Source organism: Lithobates pipiens, unplaced genomic scaffold, assembly GCF_037356315.1.
Source record: "Lithobates pipiens isolate NorthernLeopardFrog02 unplaced genomic scaffold, aLitPip1_a1.2 Scaffold_19, whole genome shotgun sequence".
NCBI classification, from domain to species: domain Eukaryota; kingdom Metazoa; phylum Chordata; class Amphibia; order Anura; family Ranidae; genus Lithobates; species Lithobates pipiens.
Window position 1 is genome coordinate 565710028 of NW_027507764.1, and position 26521 is coordinate 565736548.

The window sequence follows — 26521 nt, forward strand, 5'->3', positions numbered from 1 at the left end:
TTCTTGCTGTGTGTCAGTCGGTGTGGTATTGTCTATGCATTTATCACTTCCAGAGGGGGCTGGAACTGCTACAGATAGAGATTTGTCCTAGGACTATTCCTTTAATGATTCTTCAGACACAGCCAAACCTTGCAGAGCATGTAGGAGGTGGGGAGAAGAGAATGGAAAGGCAGGAGGGAAAAGAAATACAGGGCTTGTCTTCGCTCCTGACGTCACCCCCTGTCCTTTTTTTTTTTTTTTTTTTAAAAGACCGAGACAAAAGGCCATCAATGCTTTTATGTATGGATCAGCTGGGTCGGTGTGCAACCTCATCCCTCCCTACCACTGATTCTGCACCGCACTGAACTCCAACTGTCTCCAATCAATGCATTTAACACTGCTACCCAGGGATGAGGTGCCTCTTATATTGGATTCTAACAGCTGTCTCCATCTGTCAGGTAAGTTCTAAAAGATGATGGGTAGGCTGGAGGAAAGTTTTGGAAAGTTCTGAAGGTGTAAACTGATGGGGAGACTTGGAGAGCACACCTGTGATAAAGAATGACCTGCTCCATTTAGAGGAAGCTTTAAAGTAAGTTTGGTGCTCACATCTGTATGAAACATGTGAGGTTCCAAAATAATTCAGCTTTATTTTGGGAAGACCACCTTGGAGGAAGCCTCCTTGGACTGGTGAAAAAAAAAAATAATAATAATTAGATTGGATGCTAGGGTACAATGTTGGAGATCATAATGACTCTTTTTATGGCTTTACCTAATAAACATAAGTAGATTAGCAGGTCGATCTTCAACTATTTATGCTTCTGCCTATTTATCCATCTGAAAGCCCGGTTGGCGAGGAACTACAAGATTTAAGATGCCAAATGCAAAAGTTTGCTGAGACTTGTAGTTTCTCAACAGTTGATATGCTTTGTAATAGGATTAAAGCAATCGGTAGATCTTCAGCTTTTGCCCATCTGAAAGTCAAGTTGATGAGGACCTACCGGCTTTGAGATGCCAACTGCATAAGCATGCTGAGACTTGTAGTTTCTCAACAGTTGACTCGCATTGCAATGGAATTAAGCCAAATAGCAGGTAGATCTTCAGCTTTTACCCATCTGAAGGTCCAGTTGATGGGGACCTACCAGCTTTGACATGGCAACTTCAAAAGCATGCTGAGACTTGTAGTTTTTCAACAGTTGACTTGCGTTATATAGAATTAAATCAGTTAGCAGATAGCTCTTCAGATTTTACCCAGTTGATGAGGGCACTTTGAGTCGAGGGAGCTTTGAGAAAAGGGAGTTTTAGGATGCCAACTGCAAAAGCATACTGAGACTTGTGGCTTCTCAACAGTTGACTTGATTTTTAAGAGAACTAAACCAATTGGTAGGGCTTCAGATTTTACTCATCTGAAAGTCTAGTTGATGGGGACCAACAAGCTTTGATATGCCAACTTCAAAAGCATGATGAGACTTGTAATTGTTCAACAGTTGACTTGCTTTATATAGAATTAAATCAGTTAGCAGATAGATCTTCAGATTTTACCCAGTTGATGAGGGCACTTTGAGTTGAGGGAGCTTTGAGAAAAGGGAGTTTTAGGATGCCAACTGCAAAAGCATACTGAGACTTGTGGTTTCTCAACAGTTGACTTGATTTTTAAGAGAACTAAACCAATTGGTAGAGCTTCAGCTTTTACTCAACTGAAAGTCTAGTTGATGGGGACCAACAAGCTTTGATATGCCAACTTCAAAAGCATGCTGAGACTTGTAGTTTTTCAACAGTTGATTTGCTTTTTAATATGATTAAACCAATGTGCAGGTTATATCTTCAGCTTTTACTCATCTGAAAGTCCAATTGACGAAGACCTACAAGCTTTGAGATGCCAATCGCAAAGCATGCTGAGATTTGTAGTTTCTAAACAGTTGACAAATTTTCTCATGACTGCTACAAACATGTAACCTAAATGTTATCTAAAAGAAAATGTTTTTGAACTATGCTATAGTGGTGATTTTGCTAAAATTTTATAACAATAGTAACTTGATCTGGTTAACCTGATGATACCTTGGTCAGACAATGCTGAGACTTGCTGTTCCTTGATACCTGATGAACTTTCAGTTGACTTGCTTTTTAATAGGATTAAAGCAATGTACAGGTAAGTCCTCAGCATTTACCCATCTGAAAGCCAAGTTGATGAGGACCTACCAGCTTTGAGATGCCAACTGCAAATGCATGCTGAGACCTGTAGTTTCTCAACAAGTGACTTCCTTTTTAATATGATTAAACCAATGTGTAGGTAGAGGACACTTTGAATTGAGGAAGTTTTGGAATAAGAAAGTTTTAAGATGCCAACTGTAAAAGCATGCTGGCACTTGTGGTTTCCCAATTGACTTGCTTTTTAAGAGGATTAAATGAATTGGTACCCATCTGAATGTCTAGTTGATGAGGACCTACCAGCTTCAAGATGTCAACTTCAAAAGCACGCAGAGACCTACTGTATAGTTTCTCAATATGTGACTTCCTTTTAATAGAATCAAAACAATGTCTAGGTAGATCTTCAGCTTTTACCCATCTGAAAGCCCAGTTGATGAAGGTAGTTTGATTTGAGAGAGCTTTAAGATATCAACTGCAAGAGCATTGTGAGACTTGTGGTTTCTCAACAGTTGACTTGCTTTTTAAGAGGATTAAACCAATTGGTAGATCTTAAGCTTTTGCCCATCTAATAGTCCATTTGATGAGGACCTATCAGCTTTGAGATTCCAACTGCAAAGCATGCTCCGACTTGTAGTTTCTCAACATGTGACTTGCTTTTTATTGGGTTTAAACCAATGTGTAGGTAGAACCAGCTTTTATCCATCTGAAAGCCCAGTAGACAAGGAAACTTTGAAACAAGGGAGATTGAGATGTCAACTGCAAAAGCATGCTGAGACTTGTAGTTTATCAACAGTTGTCCTGCTTTGTAAAATAATTAAACCAATCAGCAGTTAGATCTTCAGCTTTTAGCTATCTGAAATCCCAGTTGAAGAAGGCTTACCAGCATTGAGATGCCAATCACAAAGCATGCTGAGACTTGTAGTTTCTCAACAGGTGACTTGTTTTTTTATTAGGAATAAAGCAATGTGCAAGGAGATCTTCAGCTTTTACCCATCTGAAAGCCAAGTTGATGAGGAAGCTTTGGGTTGAGGAAGCTTTGCATTGTCAACTGCAAAAGCTGCATGCTGTGACTTGCAGTTTCTCGACAGGTTATTTGCTTTTTAGTGGAATTAAACCAATTGTAAGATCGCTCTTCAGCTTTTACCCATCTAAACATCTAGATGATATGGACTTACAAGATTTAAGATGCCAACCATAAAACTATGCTTAGACTTGTAGTTTCTTAACAGTTGACTTGCTTTTTGAAGGGGTTAAACCAATTAGCAGGTATATCTTCATCTTTTATCCATCTGAAAATCCAGTTGACGAGGACCTACCAGCTGTGGGAAGCCAGCTTCAAAAGTATGCTGAGACTTGTAGTTTCTCAACAGTTGACACATCTTTTCATGACAGCGCTAAACATGCAACCTAAATGTTATCTAAAAGAAAATGTTAGAAAGTATAGAGGTGAATTTGCTAAAATGTTATAACAATAGTAACTGGATCTGGCTAAGCTGATGATACCTTGGCCAGACAATGCTGAGACTTGCTGTTCATTGATATCTAATGAAATTTCAGTTTCGGGATTAGAATTGCATAAGCGAATTACCAGTGAGCTACAGAGAAGTTTCTCTAGGTGTTTGCAAAACTTTTGCAGAAACATTGAGCAGGGAACTTTAGTTTGTTAACACGTGGAAGCTTCTAGTGATTGCCCGAGGAGGCTGCTGTGAAATCACTATGACTAGTATCCATTTAAAGAAAAGTTTTTGAATTTTGATTGAAAGAGTAAAAAATGTTCACACCTGATGAGTTTGACAAAGTTTCTTGAGCACTGTAGTTCTACAACCCGTGGTGGCAAGTTGCATTGGGTATAAACTGAGTTCTTGGGATACGTTGACCACTTCCAAAGCGGCGTTAAATTTTTTAGAAATGTCAATGGTTTTCAAAAACTGTTTCTGACACTTTTGACAATGACAGATATCTTGTGCAAGGGAAGGCAGCTTGAGGCTCTCAGCTCTGCAGTTGAAAGCTTTTGGTTCTGACTCAACACACGTGGCAGAGGCTGCAAGCTGAGGAGAGAGAGAGAGAGAATGGAAGGAGGAGGCGATGTAAGGAAACAAGTTATGTGTCTGGAAGCAGAACCTTAATTCACTGTATAATAAACAGTCTCGGCGTTCTGTAACATTTTCTCTTGTTTGATTTGGACGAAGTCATTCATTGCATAAACCAGCTACAAGGAAACAGATCTCTATCTGGGTTCTGTCCCTGGGGCAGTGTGTCCTTAGCTGAAACTTTGTCCCTTGCCCTCCTGGTCTACTAGGCGATTACTTGTCTATCTTTCAAGCCCCATTTCGGGCACCAGACAAAAAATACCTTTGAAGTGCGACCTCCAATAGGGGTCTAGGGACATACAGAAATGAAGACAGCCACCACATCTAAGGATTGCCTTGACGCAGGAGGGTGTGTTTGGCACCGAAACGCATTGGATTTATTCTGCTTTGAATCAGTTTCATCAATTAATTACCTTGGATTGCCCCCCACATTTACTGTGCCCTTTGTGTTGATTAGGCTTTGATTTACGGCATGCTTTCTTATTGTTTAAATCAATTTTATTGAAAGTGTATATATGTTTATTTTTAGCAACTATGAACAACTTTAATTCTTAAGAGTAGGTGCGTAAATTGGGGCAGGTTGGTAAAGGCCCCAGAGTATTACTTTAGCCAGGGGCCAACAATGCTATTAAAGCAGGAGACCGCCGTTTTTTTTTTTTAAAAGCCAGCAGCTACAAATACTGTAGCTGCTGACTTTTAAAGTAATGACACTTACCCGCCCAGCGCGCCCGCGATGTCGGCACCCGAAGCCGATCTCTCGATCGTCTCTCGGGTGCTGCCGCCGCCATCTTGGGTATGGGAATTAGGAAGTGGTGCCTTGCGGCTTCATTTCCCAGTTCCCTACTGCGCATGCGCGAGTCGCGCTGCGCAATAAGGATGGTCCCCGCTGTCTCTGGGATCCATGTGTTTCCCAGCAGACAGAGGGGGACCTTCGGAAAGGGGCGTAGATTCTGCGGAAAGGGGCGTAGCTTCTGCATATATCTATGCCGGAAGTGGGTGCAGATACCTGTACTGTACAGGTACCTGCACCCCCCTCCCCCCTGAAAGGTGCCAATTGTGGCGCCGGAGGGGGGGAGGGTTCCAATGAGCGGAAGCTCCACTTTAGGGGGGAGCTCCGCTTTAAGATGGCCCTCAATCACTTAAAGCTTGATAGGACTTCCTTTGTAATAAGGTCTTATTTTCAGGTAAGGAGACACGCTGCGAGGTGGTAAGAGTAATGGTTGCGGTAAAAAGGTTTCAAGATTTATTTCACAGTGGACTGTTTTGCATGAATACTTTGGATTTTATCTATGCCTTTAAACTCTTCTAAACGCCTATGTATGCATGGGCACAGAAGCAAATATACAGGGGTACTTAGAGGGAGAAAAAGAAAACGCCCTAACAGCAGCGTTGAAAATGCCCGGTATGCAGGAGGCCTAAGTGTAAAAGAGAAAGTGATATCTCCCTGAAATTAATTATAATTTTGGCAAGAAAAACAGATCACACATTTGTATTCAATTGTGTATTAGGATGTTTGGCAGGAGTTTCAATCATCATTTGTTATCAGATTTGGAAGAGGTAGGATATAGATATATCTTTGTTCCAGGAATTTTATTTTTTCTGTATTTTCATCTTGCCGGATGTTTTTGCATCTTCGTGTGGGAAAAAAAGCGAGGACACGAATGTGGATCACCTGCTTGGTTCCAGATGTAGTTGGATTCTGGATAGAAATTGTTTTGTATATTCTGGGCCAGTGACAGGTTCCTATTAATTTCTTGGAGAGTTTTTTGTATGAATGAGTAGCCCAGAGCCAGCAGAGGGGGTTAATCTGTGCTGGAGGAAGGTAGACGTGAGCGGGCATGAAGCCGAGTTCAGCGGTAATCGGTGCCAGTTGTGCCATCTGTTTGAGATGAAACTCAACAAACATCAGTTATGTGCAGGTGAAAAATATAAATAGAGTTAAGGAAGGATGTGTTAGTTTCCCACTGGAGGCAGCCACCCTATAGTTCTCAATGCCGTTAATGGTGAAGTACATTTGATAAACCATCCTTAAGCCTCAGTTATGCTTGCAGCTAGGGGGGTCAGGTCAGTGAAAATAGGCCGTTAAAATGAACGTATTGCTTTGCCCTGCATGGACTTAGTACTAGCTTTAATGAGATTCTGTGTCCTTGCCCATGCAGGGCATGATGATAGTGTCTTTGTAAAGCCCCCCTCCACCCCAGTTATACTCATCTTACCAGCGCTCTCTTGCAGCTCCTTCTTCTTCCTCTTTAAGGGTGCCAGAAACCTTTAAAAATTAGTCAGCAATGTCAGCTCCCATATTGCCCTATGCCCACATTCTTCATAATCCAGCCATTCCCAACTAGGGTTCTTCCAGAAGTTGTTAGGTGATACTTGAACTGTGGTTAATTGGCCCCTCATCTGATGGTTCCTCCATAGTTCCAGGGCCAAAACCACTAAGCGCAGCCAGTGACATTACACCAATCATAATTTTAGCTGTGTGAAGGGTTGCAGTCTGACCACAAATGTAAGGGTGGCATTCTTTTATCTGGCCACCAATGTAAGGGGCATTCTTTCATCTGGCCACCAATCTAAGGGGTATTCTTCTATCTGGCCATCAATGTAAGGGCCATTCTTCCATCTGGACACCAATGTAAGGAGCATTCTTTCATCTGGCCACCAACGTAAGGGGCATTCTTCCATCTGGCCACCAATGTAAGGGGCATTCTTCCATCTGGCCACCAACATAAGGGGCATTCTTCCATCTGGCCACCAATGTAAGGAGCATTCTTGATACTGAATTGGTTTTAGTAAGGGTTCCCAAAGGCCTGAAAATAAATTCAAGGGTTCCTCCAGGGTGAAAAGGTTGAGAAAGGCTGCTTTAAGCTAATACTGGGAATCTTGTTTGAAAACAAGTGAAAACCACTGTGATAAATATAGAGAATGGTAAAAAATGGACTCTTGGCTGAAAAATGGGCAAGTTATGACTGGAAATCAGACATGTACTGGCCATCGGGACTACCGGGAGTTTACCGGTGGGCCGATGGCTCAGTGGGCCACTCTGATGTAAGGGGGTGCTGATGGGACCCTCTGATGTAAGGGGGCTGGTGATGGGACACTCTGATGTAAGAGGGTGCTGATGGGACACTCTGATGTAAGGGGGCTGGTGATGGGACACTCTGATGTAAGGGGGCTGGTGATGGGACACTCTGATGTAAGGGGGCTGGTGATGGGACACTCTGATGTAATGGGGGCTGCTGATGGGACACTCTGATGTAAGGGGGCTGGTGATGGGACACTCTGATGTAAGGAGGTGCTGATGGGACACTCTGATGTAAAGGGGCTAGTGATGGGCCACTCTGATGTAAGGGGGCTGCTGATGGGACACTCTGATGTAAGGAGGTGCAGATGGGACACTCTGATGTAAGGAGGTGCTGATGGGACACTCTGATGTAAGGAGGTGCAGATGAGACACTCTGATGTAAGGAGGTGCAGATGGGACACTCTGATGTAAGGGGGCTGGTGATGGGAAACTCTGATGTAAGGGAGTGCTGATGGGACACTCAAAATGTAAGTGGGCCGGTCTGGATGAAGGCCAGGGCCAAATTTCTGTCCCAGACCAGCCCTGCTGGAAATTGTGCAGATATTGGACGAAAACAATAATAAATGTACCTCCTAGAATGGTGAGTTCCTCCAGGAGACATATGAATATTGGCTCTGAGCTGTGAGACACCCACTGCCCTCTTTTACCGTGAAGTCATAATGCCTGAAGCTAAAACATTACCAGGGTCAGAATAGACATTTTTACTTAACCTTGAGTAAATAAAGATACCCTTGTCTTACTTTCAGGTTTTTTTTTTTTTCCAGGTTAGAATGAGAGAGAGAAAGCTTGCTGCTTATAAAGGCGGGCATGCAGAGTGCAGGTAATAAGCAGCTTGCAAAGAATTTTTGACCTCAGGCAAATGATGTTATCTTCTGCTACAAGTACATATACTTCCAGTGTGAAAATTTGCAGACATTCAAATTATACATATTGCATTCTTCTTCCAAAAACTTGTAATCGCTATTTAAAGTATAAATACTCTGGTATATTTAGTTTTAGACAAAGTAAGGACACGTGTTGAGTTTTTAGTGCTCCAAAAATACATATCTAAGAGGATTTCAAAACTTGTTCAACCAATAAAATGGAGAAAACATACGAGGGCTGGACCAAAAGTAATACAAAAGCAGGCATTTATATTTTTAATAACATAAAGAGGTTGTTCAAATTTCACATGTTGGTAGAGTAACTCTTCCTCTATAGTAACCCTTCTCCTCTCTCATTGCAGGTAAATAATGGATTCCAAGCAGAAGCAACGCTCATGATGAAGGAAGGGTGCTGGCTATCTGAGGTCCACAGAAGGTTACAGAATGTTTACAGAGATGACATCCATCCATCTGTGTACATTAATCTTGTCAATGGTGTTATCTCAATAAACATTCTGTAGCCTTCTGTGGATGTCAGACAATCTACACCCCTCTTTCATCAAGAACTCAATGACAACAAATTGCTTCTGTATGGAATCCATTATTATTATTATAATACATTATTTACTTGCAATTAAAAGGAAGTAGATTTACTCTACCAACGTGTGAAATTTGAATGATCTATATCAGGGCTTAAAAAATTTACTTTGAATCTAGGTGCCAGCTAAAAAAGTTAGGAGCCAATTTTTTTTAACCAACAAAGCTTACTGGTAGAACATGCAACATGTTCCCGAAGGTGAACATAAAACCCCCACAACGTTATATATTTCCAGAAAGTAGAAACCCTTGAGAACAAAATAGTGGTAGTTCCAATTTTTCATGTCGCACAATATTGCTGCATCGGTCTAGGAAACAGAAAATTTCAGTAAAAACGCATTAAAGTGGTTCTAAAGGCAGAAGCTTTATCGTAATGCATTCTATGCATTAAGATAAAACAAACCTTCTGTGTGTAGCAGCCCCAGCACCCCCCAATTCTCTATCCGAGCTCCTTCTCTCTCCATCCAGTGCACTCCTCCTCATTGGCCGAGGCAGAGCAGCGGTGCTATTGGCTCCCGTGGCTGTCAAAGTCAGTCAGCCAATCAGAAGAGAGAGGGGGTGGGGCCAGGTTGGGGCTCCTTGTCTGAATGGATACACAGAGCTCTAACTCAGCTTGGGTGACAACCTGGGGGGCGAGATCCGGCGAGCAGGATCGGGGCTGCTCTGTGCAAAAACCCTGGCACACAGTAAGTATGACATGTTTGTTATTTTTAAAGGAAATAAAAAAAATAGACTTTAGTATCACTTTAAAGTTAATTTTAGAGGGGAAAAAAACACAATAATCTACCCAATTATTTTGGTAAAATTTAAAGGTCGAGGTTGCACCAAGTAAATAGATATGCAACATGTCAAACCTTAAATTTGCACGCGCCCATGAAATGGCGACAAACTTCAGTACCTTATATTTTCCATAGGGGATGATTTTAAAGGCCCTTATAGGTCATCAGTTTAGTGCCATGAAGGATTACTACTCTCATACGATGTGTGTGGCAATATGTATCATGTGTATCACAATCAACATTTTGAGACGTAGGCACCCCGATGTGCGCGTTTACGTTTGTAAATGTATATATGTGGGAGGGGCCTCAATTTAGGGGGGGAGGGATTTTATGTGCTTGAGTATAATTTCAATTTTTTTACATTTAAAAAAAACATTTTTGTTTTACTTAACTTTTTTTTTCAACACATAGGGGGCAAAAAGTCCCCTATGAATTGATTTTTATTTTTATTTTTTTGGTGGCAGGTTCTCTTTAGTGAAACATTCAGGGTCTAAAAGACTCTGAATGTTTCCCCTGTGCCCCACTGAATGTAATGCATCAGACAGTGCACAGTCCACATGGGCTGTGCCTGCTTAACTGCAGACAGGAACCCGGAACTTTATTATAGAGAAAAGACATAGGGTTTACCATAGAATACAGCTATAACCTTGTTAACACTGCCATCTATCTGGTTGAAGAATATATCTATACTAAATTCTGATGTACAGTAGTTGCAGTACTAAATAAAAATCTGTATTTCAACATGGGGGGGCTGGCATTTGGAAGAGTGGCACAAGGGAAATCAATAGTGGTGTCAGGCTGGCAACTTGTATGGTTGCCTCAGATGATTGACCCAGCACTGCAAGAGGACAGACTTAGGCTTCTGTTCAGTGGGTGATGAGGCATGGTTGTGCAACAAATATACAATGTGATAAGGAACAACTGTGTAAATGAAGATGTAAATGTCCTTCAAGGATGCCAAGGAAGGTGTAGTTCTGTAGGTGGATGGAAACTTGGTCTGTCAATCTGTAGGTCTGTGCTACAGCATGCTGGGTTCAGCCTAGTGTACGTATTCTCCAAAAGAGTAAGCTCCATGTCATAAATCCTGTCACTGGTGGCAACATCCCACCAACAGAAAAGCAAAGACACCCCTCACCTGCTTCCAATACATTGCTGGCGAGCAAGATTCTACAGTGTTGGCCAGAGGGAATGATGCTTTAGAAGCTGGTGAGTGTTTCCATTAGGGATCTTGTTTTCTGGGGAGTTGCTTCCAGTTTCAAGATCACTAATCTGTCATGGGCACTCAAACAGTAAAAAGACATAAATCAGCTGTTAGTGCTTATGTCCCATCATAGGTTTACAAGAGAACTTGTCAGCATTCACAGAACATCCCCCTGATGAAGTCACTTGACCCTGTGATGAAATGCGTAGGGGCAGTGTAATAGTGGATGGCATCATCGTGCACAGAGTGGCGAGGAGGAACGGTATATTGACATTTTCAAACCAGAGGGAATAACTGGCCATTTCTGTATACATTTATGCTTGGGATTGATGGTGCATTTTTGCTCATGCTAAGGTGAGTTTTATTCTTGGAGTGTGTGACTACATTTTATTAAACAGTGAAGCACTATGGGGTGTTTTCTTTTGCATGTTGCTGAGTGGAGGAGCTGGGCTGCAGAGCTGGAAGCATTGGAAGTTATCTTAAAGGGAAATTGGTGCTGAAACCTTCTGAAAGTCTGTAGTTATTAACCATTGCATGAGGAGGGTTCCATTTGGAAGGATTGCTAATAGCGGTGTGAAGTATTTAAAGATCCCATGTAAAAGAACACACACACCTTATTTGACCTTGTATTTTTTATATCAGGTGAGAGCACATCTGGCGGAAGTGGAACAATTTTTGTGGAGGAGTGGTGGAATGCACACGTTTTGGTGGAAATAATACTAACGTTTAAAGTGATAAACAGCAAATTACATTAGAGACTTTTTGCGTGTGGGACATTATTTATCCTAAGTTGTATATGCACAAGGTGGAAAATGTATTTTAATATTCTTTATACATTTAATATTTGTTATACAAGTGCTACACCATTATTTATTTGAATTTTTGTATTGTTTGTTTACTGGTCTTACTTTGGCTTATGCCCCATACACACGATCGGAAATTCCGCCAGCAAAAGTCTGATGTGAGCTTTTGGTCGGAAATTCCGACCGTGTGTACGCTCCATCGGACTTTTGCTGGTGCAATTCCCGCCAGCAAAAGATTGAGAGCAGGTTCTCAATTTTTCGGTTGGGAAAAAGTTCCAATCAGAAATTCCGAACGTCTGTACCAATTCTGAAGCACAAAATTCCTACGTATGCTCGGAAACAATTCGACTCATGCTCTGAAGCATTAAACTTCATTTTCTCGGCTCGTTTTGGTGTTGTACGTTACTACGTTCTTGACGGTCGAAAGTTCAGAGAACTTTTGTGTGACCGTGTGAATGCAAGCCAACCTTGAACGGAATTTTTGGATGTTTTTTCCGACGGAAAATCCGCTGGTTTGTAGAGGGCATTAGAATATTGTAACAATATGTAAATAATTTTATATGAGCTTGCAGTATTTGTACTAATGAGGCTAATAAAACATAAGATTATTAATAGGGAAGGCCTCTTTCTCCTTGCAGTCTCAGCTTTGCTAAGTATCCTTTTGGTGGCCATGAATACCCCAATGGAAGCAAGCAACGTTGCTTATTTTGGACTTCGATTGTCTCTTTTCTATTCTGAAAAACAGCTAATACATTCAGGGGTCAAAGACCTTCATTTTCCTTCTAAGCTCTCCCACCTTATTGAAAATCTTCCCTGAGCAGACATGACCCTTCACATTTCTCTATAGAATGAGAAAATAAAGTACCGTGCATGTGCACCCCAACTGTGAAAACTGGTTAGAGGAAGGACAAATGCCTCCTTCTCCATCGCCTTTGGGAGGGAAGGATCTGCCTGTCTATAGGCACCCCATGATCTGCTTCTCACCTTCTCTCTTCTTAGCAATGCCTTTACAATGACAGAAGTTTCTAAAAACTATGTTGGAGAGTTTCCAGCCCTGTAGATTTATATGACAGTTGTTGGGCTGAAGGTAACATAATGCGGTTGGAAACATTGTTATTAACATGTTGGCAAAGCAGATGTCTCCTGCATTACTGATGACTAGGGATGAGCTTCGTGTTCGAGTCGAACGTACGTTCGACTCGAACATTGGTTGTTTGTCCGTTCGACGAAATCTGAACTCTTGGTCCGTTTGCGTCAAAATTCGTGTGGCGCGCGCGGACCACAATGCACTGCGGTGGCGCAGTGCATTGCTGGCTCATGATTGGCCAAGCATGCACTGTGACCCCGCATGCTTGGCCAATCGCAGCGCCAGCAGCGAGGAGAGCCATGATTGGCCACAGGCATCCTGCCTGTGGCCAATCATAGCTCAGGCTGTGTAGTGCACACCCCACACTATATAAGGCCGCCTTTGAGGCGGCCTCGTGTAGTGTGTTGGCATCTGAAGCAGTGGGTGTTCTGTGTACCTTCAACACAGTACACACCAATCGTTTTTGGCTGATTTCCTATCTTGCTGTTGTGTAGTGGTTATTGTCTGTGCCCTGACCGCAGTATACACCACTACACTATATTCACCTCACCTATATAGCTAGCTAGTGATCTATCTTTAACCACTTAACAACCGCCCATTGCCGATTAACGGCTTCAGGGCGGTTGTTTAACTCTGAGAGGCCGTTAATTAACGGCCTCCCAGAATTCTGCTCTCGCACGCCCCCTGGGGCACGCACTCGAGAGCATCCGTGACCGCCGGGTCCACAGGACCCGGCGCATCACGGATCACGGTAAACGGCCGCTCGTCGCGGCCGTTTACCACGTGATCGCTCCGTCAAATGACGGAGTGATCACTTGTAAACAAACCAGCGTCATGTTATGACGCCGGTTCCTTCCTCCCCTCTCTGTACCGATCGGTACAGCGGAGGGGAAAGAGATCGGTGTCAGCAGCGATGTGGGCTGCATCTGCAGTGCCCACATCGCTGCTCACCGAATTTAACCCCTTAATTCCCTGCCAATACTCTGCAATACCAGTGCATACTCTGCAGTACCCTGCCATTACTCTGCAGTACCCCCCATTACTCTGCAGTACCCTGTCATTACTCTGCAGTACCCCCCATTACTCTGCAGTAACCCCCATTACTCTGCAGTAACCCCCATTACTCTGCAGTAACCCCAATTACTCTGCAGTAACCCCCATTACTCTGCAGTACCCCCCAATACTCTGCAGTACCCTGCCATTATTCTGCAGTACCCCGCCATTACTCTGCAGTACCCCGTCATTACTCTGCAGTACCCCGCCATTACTCTGCAGTGCAGTACCCTGTCATTACTCTGCAGTACCCTGCCATTACTCTGCAGTACCCCCCATTACTCTGCAGTAACCCCCATTACTCTGCAGTACCCCCATTACTCTGCAGTACCCTGCCATTACTCTGTAGTACTCCCCAATACTCTGCAGTACCCTGCTATTACTCTGTAGTACCCCGCCAATACCCCGCCAATACTCTGCAATACCCTGCAATAAATTGCCATACCCAGCCATACTCGGAGATACCCAGCCATACTCGGTGATACCCTGAAATACCCAGCCATAGACGCCCCCCACCCCTCACCGCCCTCCGGTGCTTCTACCAACTCGCCAGTACGATCAAAGCCAGAATCTTTTTTTTATTTTTTATTTCAGGCTTCCCAGCCTAGAGGTGAGATGTGGGGTCATATTGACCCCCAGATTTCACTGTAAAGAGGACCTGTCACCCCATATTCCTATTACAAGGGATGTTTACATTCCTTGTAATAGGAATAAAAGTGATCAAAAATATATTTTTGGGGAAAAAAATGTCAAACTAAAATAAATAAAGTAAAATGAACAATTAAAAAAAAAATAAAAAATTAAAGCGCCCATGTCCCCATGTGCTCCCATGCAGAAGCGAACGCATGCGTAAGCCCCGCCCACATATGAAAACGGTGTTCAAACCACACATGTGAGGTATCGCCGAGAACATTAGAGCGAGAGCAATAATTCTAGTCCTAGACCTCCTCTGCAACTCAAAACATGTAACCAGTAAAAAAAAAATTATGAAGAAAAAATTACTAATCTGCTAAATTTTATAACAGAAACAAAGAAAAGTTAATTTTTTCGCCGAATTTCCGGTCTTTTTTCTTTTATAGCACAAAAAATAAAAAACTGAGAGGTGATTAAATACCACCAAAAGAAAGCTCTATTTGTGTGAAAAAAAGGACAAACATTTCATATAGGTCCAGTGTTGCATGACTGAGTAATTGTCATTCAAAATGTGAAAGCACCAAAAGCTGAAAATTGGTCTGGTTATTAAGGGTGTTTAAGTGCCCAGTGGTCAAGTGGTTAATAATAGAGCTTGCAGTCAGTAGTGTTAGGAGATAGTGGGTGCTGTCTGTGTGCTCTGTACCCAGTACATACCGCTATAATATAGGGCAGGCCCCTACTTTCAAACATCCAACTTACAAACATCTCCTACTTGCAAACGCAAGGAGACAACAGCAAGTGAGATGAAAAAAGATGGACGACAAAACAAATTATACAGGGGTGATAACCCTTCCCTATGTTTTCCAAAAAGCTTAAAAAATAGTTTTTTTGACTGGAGCTACACTTTAAAAATGTACCGGTTGAAAATTACAAACAGATTCAACTTAACACAACAAACCTACACAGTCCCTGTCTTGTTTGCACCGCCTGTATACTGCTGTTCTGAGTATATAGGGCCTGGGGGCCACACGCATTTCCTTTTTTTAATATGGGTACAGGGTTCCCCTTAATATGCGTACAAGACCCAAATAGGCTGGTAATGGGCAGGGAGGGCTACCCATGCCATTTTTCTCAATGATTTTCAACCATATTGCAGGAACCAGATATAACATTAAAACCGCAAGCAGTTTTAAATGGTGTTATTTCCGTTTAATGTCATTTTGTGCAGGGACTGTTCTAAACACGGGAAACACGTGGCATTTCACAGGCATACTACAGACACCCCCCAGGCACCATATTTAAAGGAATATTTCACTTTTTTTTTTCACTTTAATCGTCATTAAAATCAGTGCTCCCGCCAAAACAGCAGTTTTTAAAACTTTTTTTTGCATTGACCCATGTCCCCTGAGGCAGGAGGCAGGTCCCCAAACCCTTTTTAGGACAGTATCTTGCATATTAGCCGTTAAAATTAGCACTTTCCATTTCGAACGTTCGAGTCCCATAGACTTCAATGGGGTTCTAACGTTCGTAACGAACGTGGGGGCCGTTCGCAAGTTCTGGTGCGAACTGAACCGGGGGGTGTTCGGCTCATCCCTACTGATGACTAGGGATGAGCCGAACACAACCCCCCCCCGGTTCGGTTCTCAGCAGAACATGCGAACAGGCAAAAAATTTGCTTGAACACACAAACACCGTAAAAGTCTATGGGACATGACCGTGAAAATTCAAAAGTGCTAATTTTAAAGGCTTATATGAAGTTATTTCCATAAAAAGTATTTGGAGACCCGGGTCCTGCTCCAGGGGACATGTATTAAAGCGGAGCTCCATCCTATTTTCAATGTTTTGCTCAATCAAATGCCATGAATGTGTTTTTAACTAAATGGATATTTTTTTTTTCCTTCTGTATCTTTTTTTGTAATGTCCTTCTTTGCTTCCTGTCTCTTATCTGCGGATATGGGCGGGTCAACTGTGGCTATTTCGTCATTTCCTTTTCACCTGCAATGACTCCTGAGAGCTCCTGTCATTATTTCCAGGAGTCATTGCCGATGCCTGCCGCAAGATCTCGCGGGATTTCGATAGAGCCGTGCCGCCGTTGTGAGCTGTTGACGGTGACCTGTCAAATACTATCCCGTTGGATAGTTGCGTTGTGTACTGCGCATGCGCAGTACGGATGACAAGGAGTTTGCAAAAATATCCAAAGATGAACGGCGAACGGTGCTCCGATTACTGCGCATGCGTAAAATCAGGGATACGGGTGGTGCATGCTGGACCATTAGATGCACAGTGTCCCGGAAGAGGATGCCTGTGGGCTTCACATACCCACAGGCAAAATGACAACCGTCAGCATACACTTTTATAACTTTGTTTTTGTGGCGAAAACGGACTGCAGAATTCTTTTTAAAATGATCAAGTGGGTTATATCTTAACATATATTAATCATTGTCATGATGCAAAAAAAAAAAAAAACCCTTGGAGACAGTGGAACCCCGCTTTAATGCAAAAAAAATGTTTTTCTGGAGCAGTGATTTTAATAATGCTTAAAGTGAAACAATAAAATGAAATATTCCTTTAAATATTGTGCCTGTGGGTGTCCTTAGTATGCCTGTAAAGTAGTGCATCTTTCCCATGTTTATAACAGTGCCACAGCAAAATTACATTTCTAAAGGAAAAGATGTAATTAAAAACTGCTCGTGGCTGTAATGTATTGTCGGATCCCGGCAATATAGATAAAAATACCACCAAAAAAAATGCAGTGGATGTCACCCCCAAAATCTATACCAGGCCCTTCAGGTCTGAACAGCAGTATATATACTATATGGTCTGCCCTATATACTGCAGAAAATTGGGCCTTAGGTGTTGGTGGTGCCAGAACACTGTAAGCCCACACAGATAATCTTGTTGGGCACAGGAACAGGCCCTGCTGTAAAATATTAGATCAAAAAATTTAATTAGATGCCCCTGTTAAAGAGGTGCAGAAACATTGGGCCTTGGGTGGTGGTGGTGGTGCCCTAGACCAAAAATATTGTTGGAAGCTAGCATCATCAAGATTGAGGAGGAATGGGATAGCCAGCATAGGCAGTCTTCAAGGGATCCCACATCTATAGCAAATGCAATCAGTTACATCAGCATCAGGTGCTTGATAGCTGCTAATCCAGGACTGATTCCTTTTCTATGAATGTGAGCCTATCAAAGGAGGCTGTGGACAGGTGCACTCTTTGATCCATTACAGACCCTTCAGCAGCACTGAATGTGCGTTCAGAAAGTATGCTGGATGCAGGACAGGCCAGTAGCTAAATTGCATATGGAGCAAGTTCATGCCAGTGGTCCATCCTCAAGACCCAGTAACCCAGTGGATGCTTTATTGGAAAGGTCTCCAAGTCTGCTCTTGCCCCTAGATCAGGGGTCTCAAATAGGCGGCCCTCCAGCTGTTGCTAAACTACAAGTCCCATGATGCATTGCAAGGCTGGCAGTTACAAACATGACTCCCATAGGCAGAAGCATGATGGGAATTGTAGTTTCGCAACAGCTGGAGGGCCACCAGTTTGAGACCCCTGCCCTGGATATTTCTGCAAGATGTAATGAAGACGCTGGCAATGGTTGCTTTAACCAGTCAGACCTTGGCGCAGAGGACTGAAAAATTGTGAAAAGGCATCGGACAGCCGGCCACCTTCTCCTCCCTTCTTCCTCTGACTGAACGAAGCCTCAGCAACACGTTGTCCAGCACCAGGAAATTGTAACCTCCCAGGGTCTTGAAATGCTTTGTACAAACCTTTCTTCAAGGCCTCCTGAAGATTTTTCATCCTCTGCTCCCTTTGCGAAGGCAGGATTAGTTCTGCAACCTTACCTTTGTAAGGTGGATCAAGAAGGGTTGCCAGCCAGTAATGAGCTCTCTTCTTGATACCACGAATCGTAGGGTCCTTTTGCAGGCTTTGCAGAATCAGAGAGGCCATGCAGCATAAGTTTGCAGAGGCATTTGATTCTGAGTCCTCTGGGTCACTAAGGATCGCATGATCCGTAACTACCTTCCCCCAGCCACGTACAACTCCTTGGGTTTCTGGGGACTGAAAACCAGCCACCAACCAGGTTGTGCAAGACAACCATGAGTGTGCCATTCAGAGACAGCGCTTATTACAGCCAGGAGCAGTGCAAAACAGCTAGGATTTTTACTACTAGTAACCAGGATAAAGTACATTGCAATACAGATTGCAACTTGTACAGGGCAGCCAGAAACTTAAAGTTCTACAATTTCTACAGTTCCGGGTATCCCATGCTCTATATACCTATCCAAGTTCCTTGTTCCCCAATACAAAAACAAAACCCCAAGGCTGATTGTTGAGCCTGTGGAAGAGTGCTGAAATTGCTACGTGCCTGGCTGTGCATGCTGTGAGGGAAATAGGCCCAAATACCAACGGCTCCTGCAGGGATAGCGATACACCTTGTTAAGGGCTCTCGTTGAGGAGGCAGGATCCTCCACTCTTCTTTGTAGAGCGAAGAAATAAAGTATCATGCATGGGTCTTGACCATTGTGAGGTTATATTGGCCGGTACTCTGCAAACTGGTTAGAGGAAGCTTGGAAACAACCAACTCTAAACTTCATTGAGGTCTAGCAGAGAGAATGGGCACTGTGATACATGAGAAGCACACAACTACTTATTCTAAATTTCTCAAAATATGGTCTCCTTGGTTGGATTACAACCACCATATGAACCTAGACTGCTCTTTATTCTCACTCTTAATAAACAATATAATGGGGCCATATTACTGCATATACTGGCTGGGCTCTATGTTCTCCCTTTCCTCCTCCTTACCATTCCTCACCCAACTGCCTGACATTCAACCACATCTTAATATCACCAATCCACACCCTCTGCCCCTTCTTTCTCTATCATGTCCTCTTTAATGCTTACCTTTCTCTCTCCTTCACTCTTGACCAATCTTTACTTTCTCAACCGTTCTTCCCTAACTTTCCACTACTTGTACCAAACTGAGAACTGACCCATCCTTAAATAATTGCACACCTGCCTGCACAACTTTGGCACCATCAAGGGAGTTCAGGCACCCAACCAGACTGTTTAAAAAACCTTGATAAGTGATGCTTTACACTTTATATGCCGACCCCTGTTGCCATCCTTCATACCTCACCTTACCTTCACAGTATTGACTGTTTGTGCTTCTTTACCTTTAATCTATTTGGACACTTATTTTTATGTAAAACGTTGCATTCCTCTAAAACTTCTACAAAACAAAAAAAATTGTGGACGAAAACTGGAACAAAGACAATGTCTACCAGTCCATTACTCATGGGGTAAGGTGATTAGATTCTAAAAATGAGACACCCAACTGACCTTTCCCATTTTTATTGGGGGTGGGGATATTAAGTGGCATGTAAAGTGCACCACATCGAATGTTGGGTATGACCAAATTGTGCTGAAAGTGGGAGGGGTTTAAAGGTGCATGGTTTAGTAAAACCTGAGCCTTTGCTCTGGATCAAGAGTCAGGCCCAGGTGTGCCCTGCAGGTCACCGTCACAAGCAAGGGCAAGGTGGCCAATTATCCACATCCTTACCTCCCACAACAAAGTCTGCATGAGCCTAGAGGGTAGTCAGCATGTGACATCATAGTCAATAACCCTGACACAGACACACCCCTCCTCTTCCCCCTCCTGCTCATGGCCAATCAACAAAATATTGCTAAGGGGGATTACCCTGCAGATGCTCAGGCCAGGGACACCAATATTAAAGCTGGGAAGAAATCAGGGACACATTCTTTTAACGGGGTACAATTCTTTCATGGGGACAGCCCCCTAAAATTGGGGGCTGTCCCCAGAAACCTGAGACATCTGCTCACGTTATCATGGAAAGATTTGGCCACCCCATGATGTGTTTTCTCACCCTCAAACTTCTTAGCAATCACTTTACAATGACAGAACTTTCTAAAACTATTTTCTCTGCCGCTCTTGGAGAGTTTCCAGCTCAATAGATTTACGTGACAGTTGTTGGGCTGAAGGTAACATAGCGGGGTCAGACAGTTATTAACATGTTGGTAAAGCAGATGTCTCCTGCACGCTCCTAATTCTAGCGATAATTGAACAATTCCTGTAGACGTCCACATTCTTACACCAAATATTGTAAAGGTGGGGGGGAGGATGGGGGGTAGGGCAGAAGAGAAAGTGCATCATACAGGACAGGTGAGGATATTGAAGAAGTAGAAAATCTGCAAATGGGACAATAGGATTTTATGTGAAATGAAGTATAACACCAAAGGGAGTCATAAGAGAGAACTTAAAGGAGCAGGTCCCGGAGTGGTTGGTCATCTCAATCCTTGTAATATTACTTGGTGGGTTGGGGCCCACAAAAAATCGCAACACGTCCATGGTTGCATGCTTTTTTAAGGTAACAGACTGAATAGAGGCAAAATATTAAAGAATATCACAACCCTAGACTGTTACCTTTTACCTTTCATTACAAGTTCCTTTTAACACAAAATGCAACTTTTGCTGATGAATAAAAGCAACCCTATCGAAGCCAATTATATACATTCCAGGTTCTCGCCTTCTTCTGATCTCTAAATACAGAAACAGGCCACTGAAAAAAAACTTCCTGAAACCAACTGACAACTGGAAGGATCTACCTCCATCATCCTATGCTCAGTCGCAGTGTTGTAAAACAAGATGTGTGGAACTGAACACCATATGCCAGCATTTAACCAAATATAAAAAGCTTAATATAGTAAGGTTCAGGGCAATGCGGGGAATGCCTACCATTTCATTTCAAGCTCTGTGCAGACTTCTGGGAAAAGCAGCGAGCCAATCACATGCAGAGGAAATCATGTTTCCAGGGTGTGTTATGTGCATAGGGTCCAGAATGGCCTATTACAGTTGTTGTCAACTTATGAGAAAGGGGGCCTCAAATACAGCCCCTGACATCACCAGAGGGCCGCACATAATGTTCAGTATATGTGGTTTCCTTGGTCATTGCCATGCATTTTTATGCGTGTTTACAATGCATTTTTTAAATTTAGATTGAATTGGGTTAAAGGAGAAGTACAGCCAAAGCTCGTTTGGCTGTACTTCTTCTGTGGATGACAGGAGTGCAGTTCGTTCTGCACTCCTGCGAGCAGTTTTTAGCAGACAGTAGGCTGAAGCCCACTTTCGGATTATGTCACAGAGCCGGTCCAGGCTCCGTGACCCGGCTCAGCCTCTCCGAGATCCACTGAGAGCCTGAGCCGGCCACTCCCGCTACCCACCACAGCCCAGCGCTCCAGTGAGCAAGGAGGGGGGGCAGATCAGACAGTGGTGACTGACAGTCAGCAGCTCTCTGCTCAGGAAGCCCTGAGAACCCAGCGATCAGCAGTGTTTGATTGCTTGTTTCTCAGTGTTGAAGCCGGCAGTGGAAAGGTGCAGCATTGTAAGTGATTCTGCAAAAAAAGTCCATACTTCTCTTTTAGGAGCTGTTACCAAGGCTTGGTAATACCTGTTGCCAATACATGTTATACGGGTTTCAATGTGCTACTATTGACTTCTATGGACCTCCCAATGGACTAAAATGCTGAAAAAAATTAACATTTTGTATTTTTCCAAAACCTCTGCCGAGATTGTAACATACATTTGTAGCGCAATGACCAGTCTAGGGGTTTTGTTTTGTTGTTTTATTGGAGAACTTGGATAGGGAAGGGATATAGTAGGATACTCCAAATTAAATTATTTAAGCAGAAGACTCGAACTTCCTTTCCTAATAAGACTTGGCTGAAGTCCTTCAAGAAGGCAGATAAAGACTTCTACACAGCAGCACACTGATTGCAATACTGAGCAATGCCTTTTAGTAAAGTAGTGGACAGTCCTGGACAAAGCTCTAAGAACACTAGCCAGTGTTCTCTTTGTGTGGACTCTCAGCTGACTTAAAGCACAAGAGGATATAATCGTCTAAGGATCCTTAGCCCTTGTACACACGATCGGAGATTCCGTCCGTTGGTTTGTCCGTTGGATATTGCTGTTGCCATATCGAGACCGTGTTGTCGGGAAAGTCCGATCTTTAGAATGTGATGACGATCGGGACTGTTTCCGGCTAACCGTCGGACCAACTTTTCCAGGGACTTCAATAGCTTTGATGTAGGAATTTGATCTGAGCATGCGTGGCACTTTGTCCGATCGGAATTCTCTACACATGAACGGAGTATGTCCTATCGGACCAGTTTGTCGGAAAATATTTCCAGTAAGTTGGAAAAGTTGGTCCGACGGATATTCAGACGGAAACAGTCCGATGCATACCACACACAGTCGGACTATCCGACAACACGGTCCGATAGGACACATTCCGACGAATTCTCCGACCGTGTGTACAAGGGCTTAGGGTGTCTGTACTCACAAGGCTTCTGCAGCTCCACCAGCAACCTTCTCTCTCCGTGATACCAGACCAGATGCACTGTAGACTCTACCTCTGTCAGTTATGGTAGGACCAGGGTGAGCCACACAGACTTCAGGTCTTCGGGTCACCCACCTGAGGCCACAAGCACCTCTCCCCCAGGGTTTCTCAACCTGGGTTCCATGGAACCCTGGGGTTCCTCTAGAGGTTGCTAGGCATTCTTTTAGCAATTAACAATTTCTGCTTTTCAGATAAGTTCCCACTGACACCATTGATCTTCTTAGCTATGTGTAAAGGGGAAAATTCCTCCCAATGACCACCAATGTAAGGCGCATTCTTCCCACTGACCCTCACGCTAATGTGTCATGAGCTATAGAAATAGTAATTTTTACCAAGGTTCCTTGAGACTGGAAAGTTATTTTAAGGGTTCCTCTGTGTTGAAAAGGTTGAGAAAGGCTGTCCTAGAACATAAATACAGGCACCCAGCATGCCTAGGGGAACCTCCCCCGCTTCTAACTGGCTAGGGCTGTATGAATATTCATGTTCCCATCTGCATGGTTTCTACTATGTGACACTTTCCATAGCTGCTAGAACAGTGTGAAACTTCAAGACAGCATGAGCAGCACCAGAACACATAGCAGGCAACACTAGCCAATCACAGCTCTATGTTGAGTAGACAGCAAATACATTTACCTAGCTCTCTCTAAAAACTATAATACACTAATCCTAGCACCTACCTCCGTTTTTTTTTTTTTTTTTGGGGGGGGGGGGGGCAGGATTGAACACATGCACTTTAGCATGTTTTAGCACATTTTTGTGCATTGTGCCAAATGCGTTAAAATGCAACAGTGTAAATGGGCCCTGAATTTTCCTTCTAGTAAGTCGCTAATATGCAGATAACGTTTTGCCTGGTTTGGCGGATGTGTCTGGCAGTGCTGGAGAAACACTTTGAAATGAAGTGAGCGCAGTTAAAGCACTGGATCGGCTTCCTGGAAAGTAATAAGACAATTGCCTTACGATATGAGAGCCAAGAAGTTTTGGAACAAGAGGAAAACTCTGGTAATAAGAAGGGGAAAAGGAAAGGGAGAGAAAGAGAACCGGCCCTGTATGGACTAATTCAAGAACCTGAAGGTAATAGTGGATGGCAAGGCACCATATTAAAGATAGAACTCAATAGAATAGAACCCAATTGATGCATAAGGGTTCATTTACTCTTGTGGTTAGGAAGGGGGGTAAAAAATAGGCAGTTGGGCAACAAAGGCAAATGGACACTTTTGAACATACAAAACGATATCCCCTGTACTGCCTGTCAAACGCCTCTGAAAAGCAATCCACTACTATTGTGAGGGGCAGCAAGATCTGTTTCAAGTGTAAACTTGGTCTTAAATACCTTTATTCAGGGGTGTTTTTTGAACGTGGTGGGCCTGTGTGCAGTTGGGCCCCCTTCCTTGCTTTTGTGGTCCATGAGTCTCACAGATCTGGACGCGGCACAATACTCTGGGCTATGGGCACATACTCAATAGTAGCTGTGCAGCATCCAGAGTGTATGCACCCGGATTTGGCTACCCTGGAATCAAAACACTTGTGCCCAGGCTCGGTCAGAAGCTCTGCTTGTATCTAACCACTCATTTGAATTAATTTAGTGAATAAGCTCCAAGAGGCAGAGCGAAATGCATTAGAGTGCCAGCTGGTGCCCATTCTATACTGGAGGGGGATGGTTGCATTTTTACAAAGGAAACTACTGTTTTTTTTTAACTTTATGGTTATGTCATTTTTTTTCTATGCTCTGAGCTGCATTGCAGTGAGCAATAGAGTCTTCGGGTTAACTTGTGTAGTGTAACCTCTCTACTCCATTGTGGCAGGAACTGAACATACAGTATAGAAGACAATTGTTTTCTCTGAGCCCTTGTGGAGACCTGTGTTTATCAGGTGCAGAAAAAGACAAGTCACCACACATAGCCTGAATGAGCCCTTACTTGGTTTTACTAAATGTTATGTAGCGGCGACACTTTGGACAAGGTGTCTGTCATGTACAAATTTCGTTTTTTCTCCTCAGAACAGTAAAGTGGTTCTGAGGGCCGATTATGTAGGTTTAACTTTGGCATCAGTTTGGCTGGGCTGTGTTAGAGTTCTGCCGGGTCATGTGTACAGTTAGGTGCGCATGACAGGATCAGAACCAGGCCTGGTTGGACATTTTAGGTATCAGCGTTCCCCGGAGCCAATCAGTGGGTGCGTCTGGCCCCGCTGAGGAGTCTGGGGAAGGGTACTTAAGATGTTGAAGTCACGTGTTCAGGGTTCGTTCGTGAGGCCGTAGATGCTTGTTCCTGGAGCTGGACCGACGTAGCCCCGCGAGGGTCCCGGTCACGGGAGTGTGTGCTGCCCCGCAACATGGTCGGTTTGACTAGCCCCATTAGACCCGCATGGTCTGGGGTAAGGATCCATCTGTTCCCGAGTCTCGGAACAGGCTGGTCCGAGGCGCAGTAACTGAAGGAGGATTCAAGGCGTCCGGGTGTGCTCTCAACTTGGAGGGGCGCCACAGCCCGTGTAAGCGATCGGGGGAGGACTCTTCGGAGGAGGGCCAACAAGCTGGCATCCCAAGAAGTGCCTAGTTGCTGGGTTGTCAAGGACACTAACGGATCCACGCTTTTCCAGTACTGCCAAGGAGACAGAGGACGTTCCAGGTACTGAGGAAAGGGTTCCTGTTAATTTTTGGTTGAAAGCTTTATTCAAGGTCAAAGACTTTGTAAATTCTGGATCAAAGTGCTGCCTGCCATAATCTCTGGCTAGAGATTTGTTCAGCCTTGAAGTGCCCAGCTACTCTCTGGGTGGTATTAGAGACTTTCTGGTGATTAGCAGTTCAAGGTGCCTGAGTTTATTCACCCTTGCCCTCTGTTCCCATGTGAGACTGTGTTTGTTGGATGCTACCCCTGCAAATAAAAACCTTTCTAAAGGACGTTTATGGTGTCAGCGTCCAAAGTTGTTGGGTACTAACCCTGGAAACCCCTAGACGTGGAAGAACAAGCCAAGCGGATGTAACTGGTAAGCCCAAAAGTCAAGGCCGCTCTATCGAGGGTTATGGCCGCTACAGTTATAAATACCTTTTGTAGCGCTATCCTGCAGGAGCAAGTTGGTAGATTGGGTTCTCTGTTCCGGCTCGACACTGAGAACAACCTCAGCCCCACTCAGGGCCGTCTTAATAACATCATGGTCCCCTGTGCACTGGGGTCCCTACCGGTCTGCCCCAATTTACATACCTACTTTTAAGAATTAAAGTATAAATAGCTGATAGAATAAACATATTTATTAGTATTTTCAATAAAATCTAATTTAAACAATAATAAAACATGCCATAAATCAAGGACTAATCAACACAAAAGGCTCAGTACAGAGGGGGAGACAGATGAGCTCAATATGGAGGGAGTGGGGGGAATCAGAAGGGCACAATACTGGGATCAGGACAGCACAGTACAGATTCCAGGATGCTAACAGCTTAGTAAAAAACCGTGACTGTCCGAGGAAATCAAGGACAGTTGGCAAATATAATGCAATGCAAAATTACCATGGGGCCCCCATGCACTTCGGGCCCCTGGGCAGTGCCCAGGGGTGCCCATGCATTAAGATGGCCCTGGCTCCACTGACACACCAGGTTACGCAAAATTATACTGCACTGCTACTAGGAGCACACACATAAATACCATGCACACAACTAAGGTTCAATATTAAGAAGCAAACATTATACTGGTTAGTGGTAAATGAACCCAATATGTTGTCACGGGTTGCAGTATATAGCAGTATGCACATAAATGTGTAATTAAAGGATTAGGTCAATCACAGTTCACTAAACAATATG

At 43.6% G+C, this 26521-nt stretch overlaps 1 protein-coding gene across 1 annotated transcript in view; it reads left to right on the plus strand.

The window, feature by feature from the left end:
• The first annotated feature begins 242 nt into the window (after positions 1 to 242).
• The window catches only part of CCN4 (cellular communication network factor 4), a 143128-nt gene continuing 116849 nt past the window's right edge, over positions 243 to 26521 (plus strand). The window contains exon 1 of the mRNA XM_077493369.1: positions 243 to 437. Within this exon, the coding sequence (XP_077349495.1) occupies positions 390 to 437 (48 nt within the window). The 5' untranslated portion in view covers positions 243 to 389. The remainder of the gene's footprint in view (positions 438 to 26521) is intronic.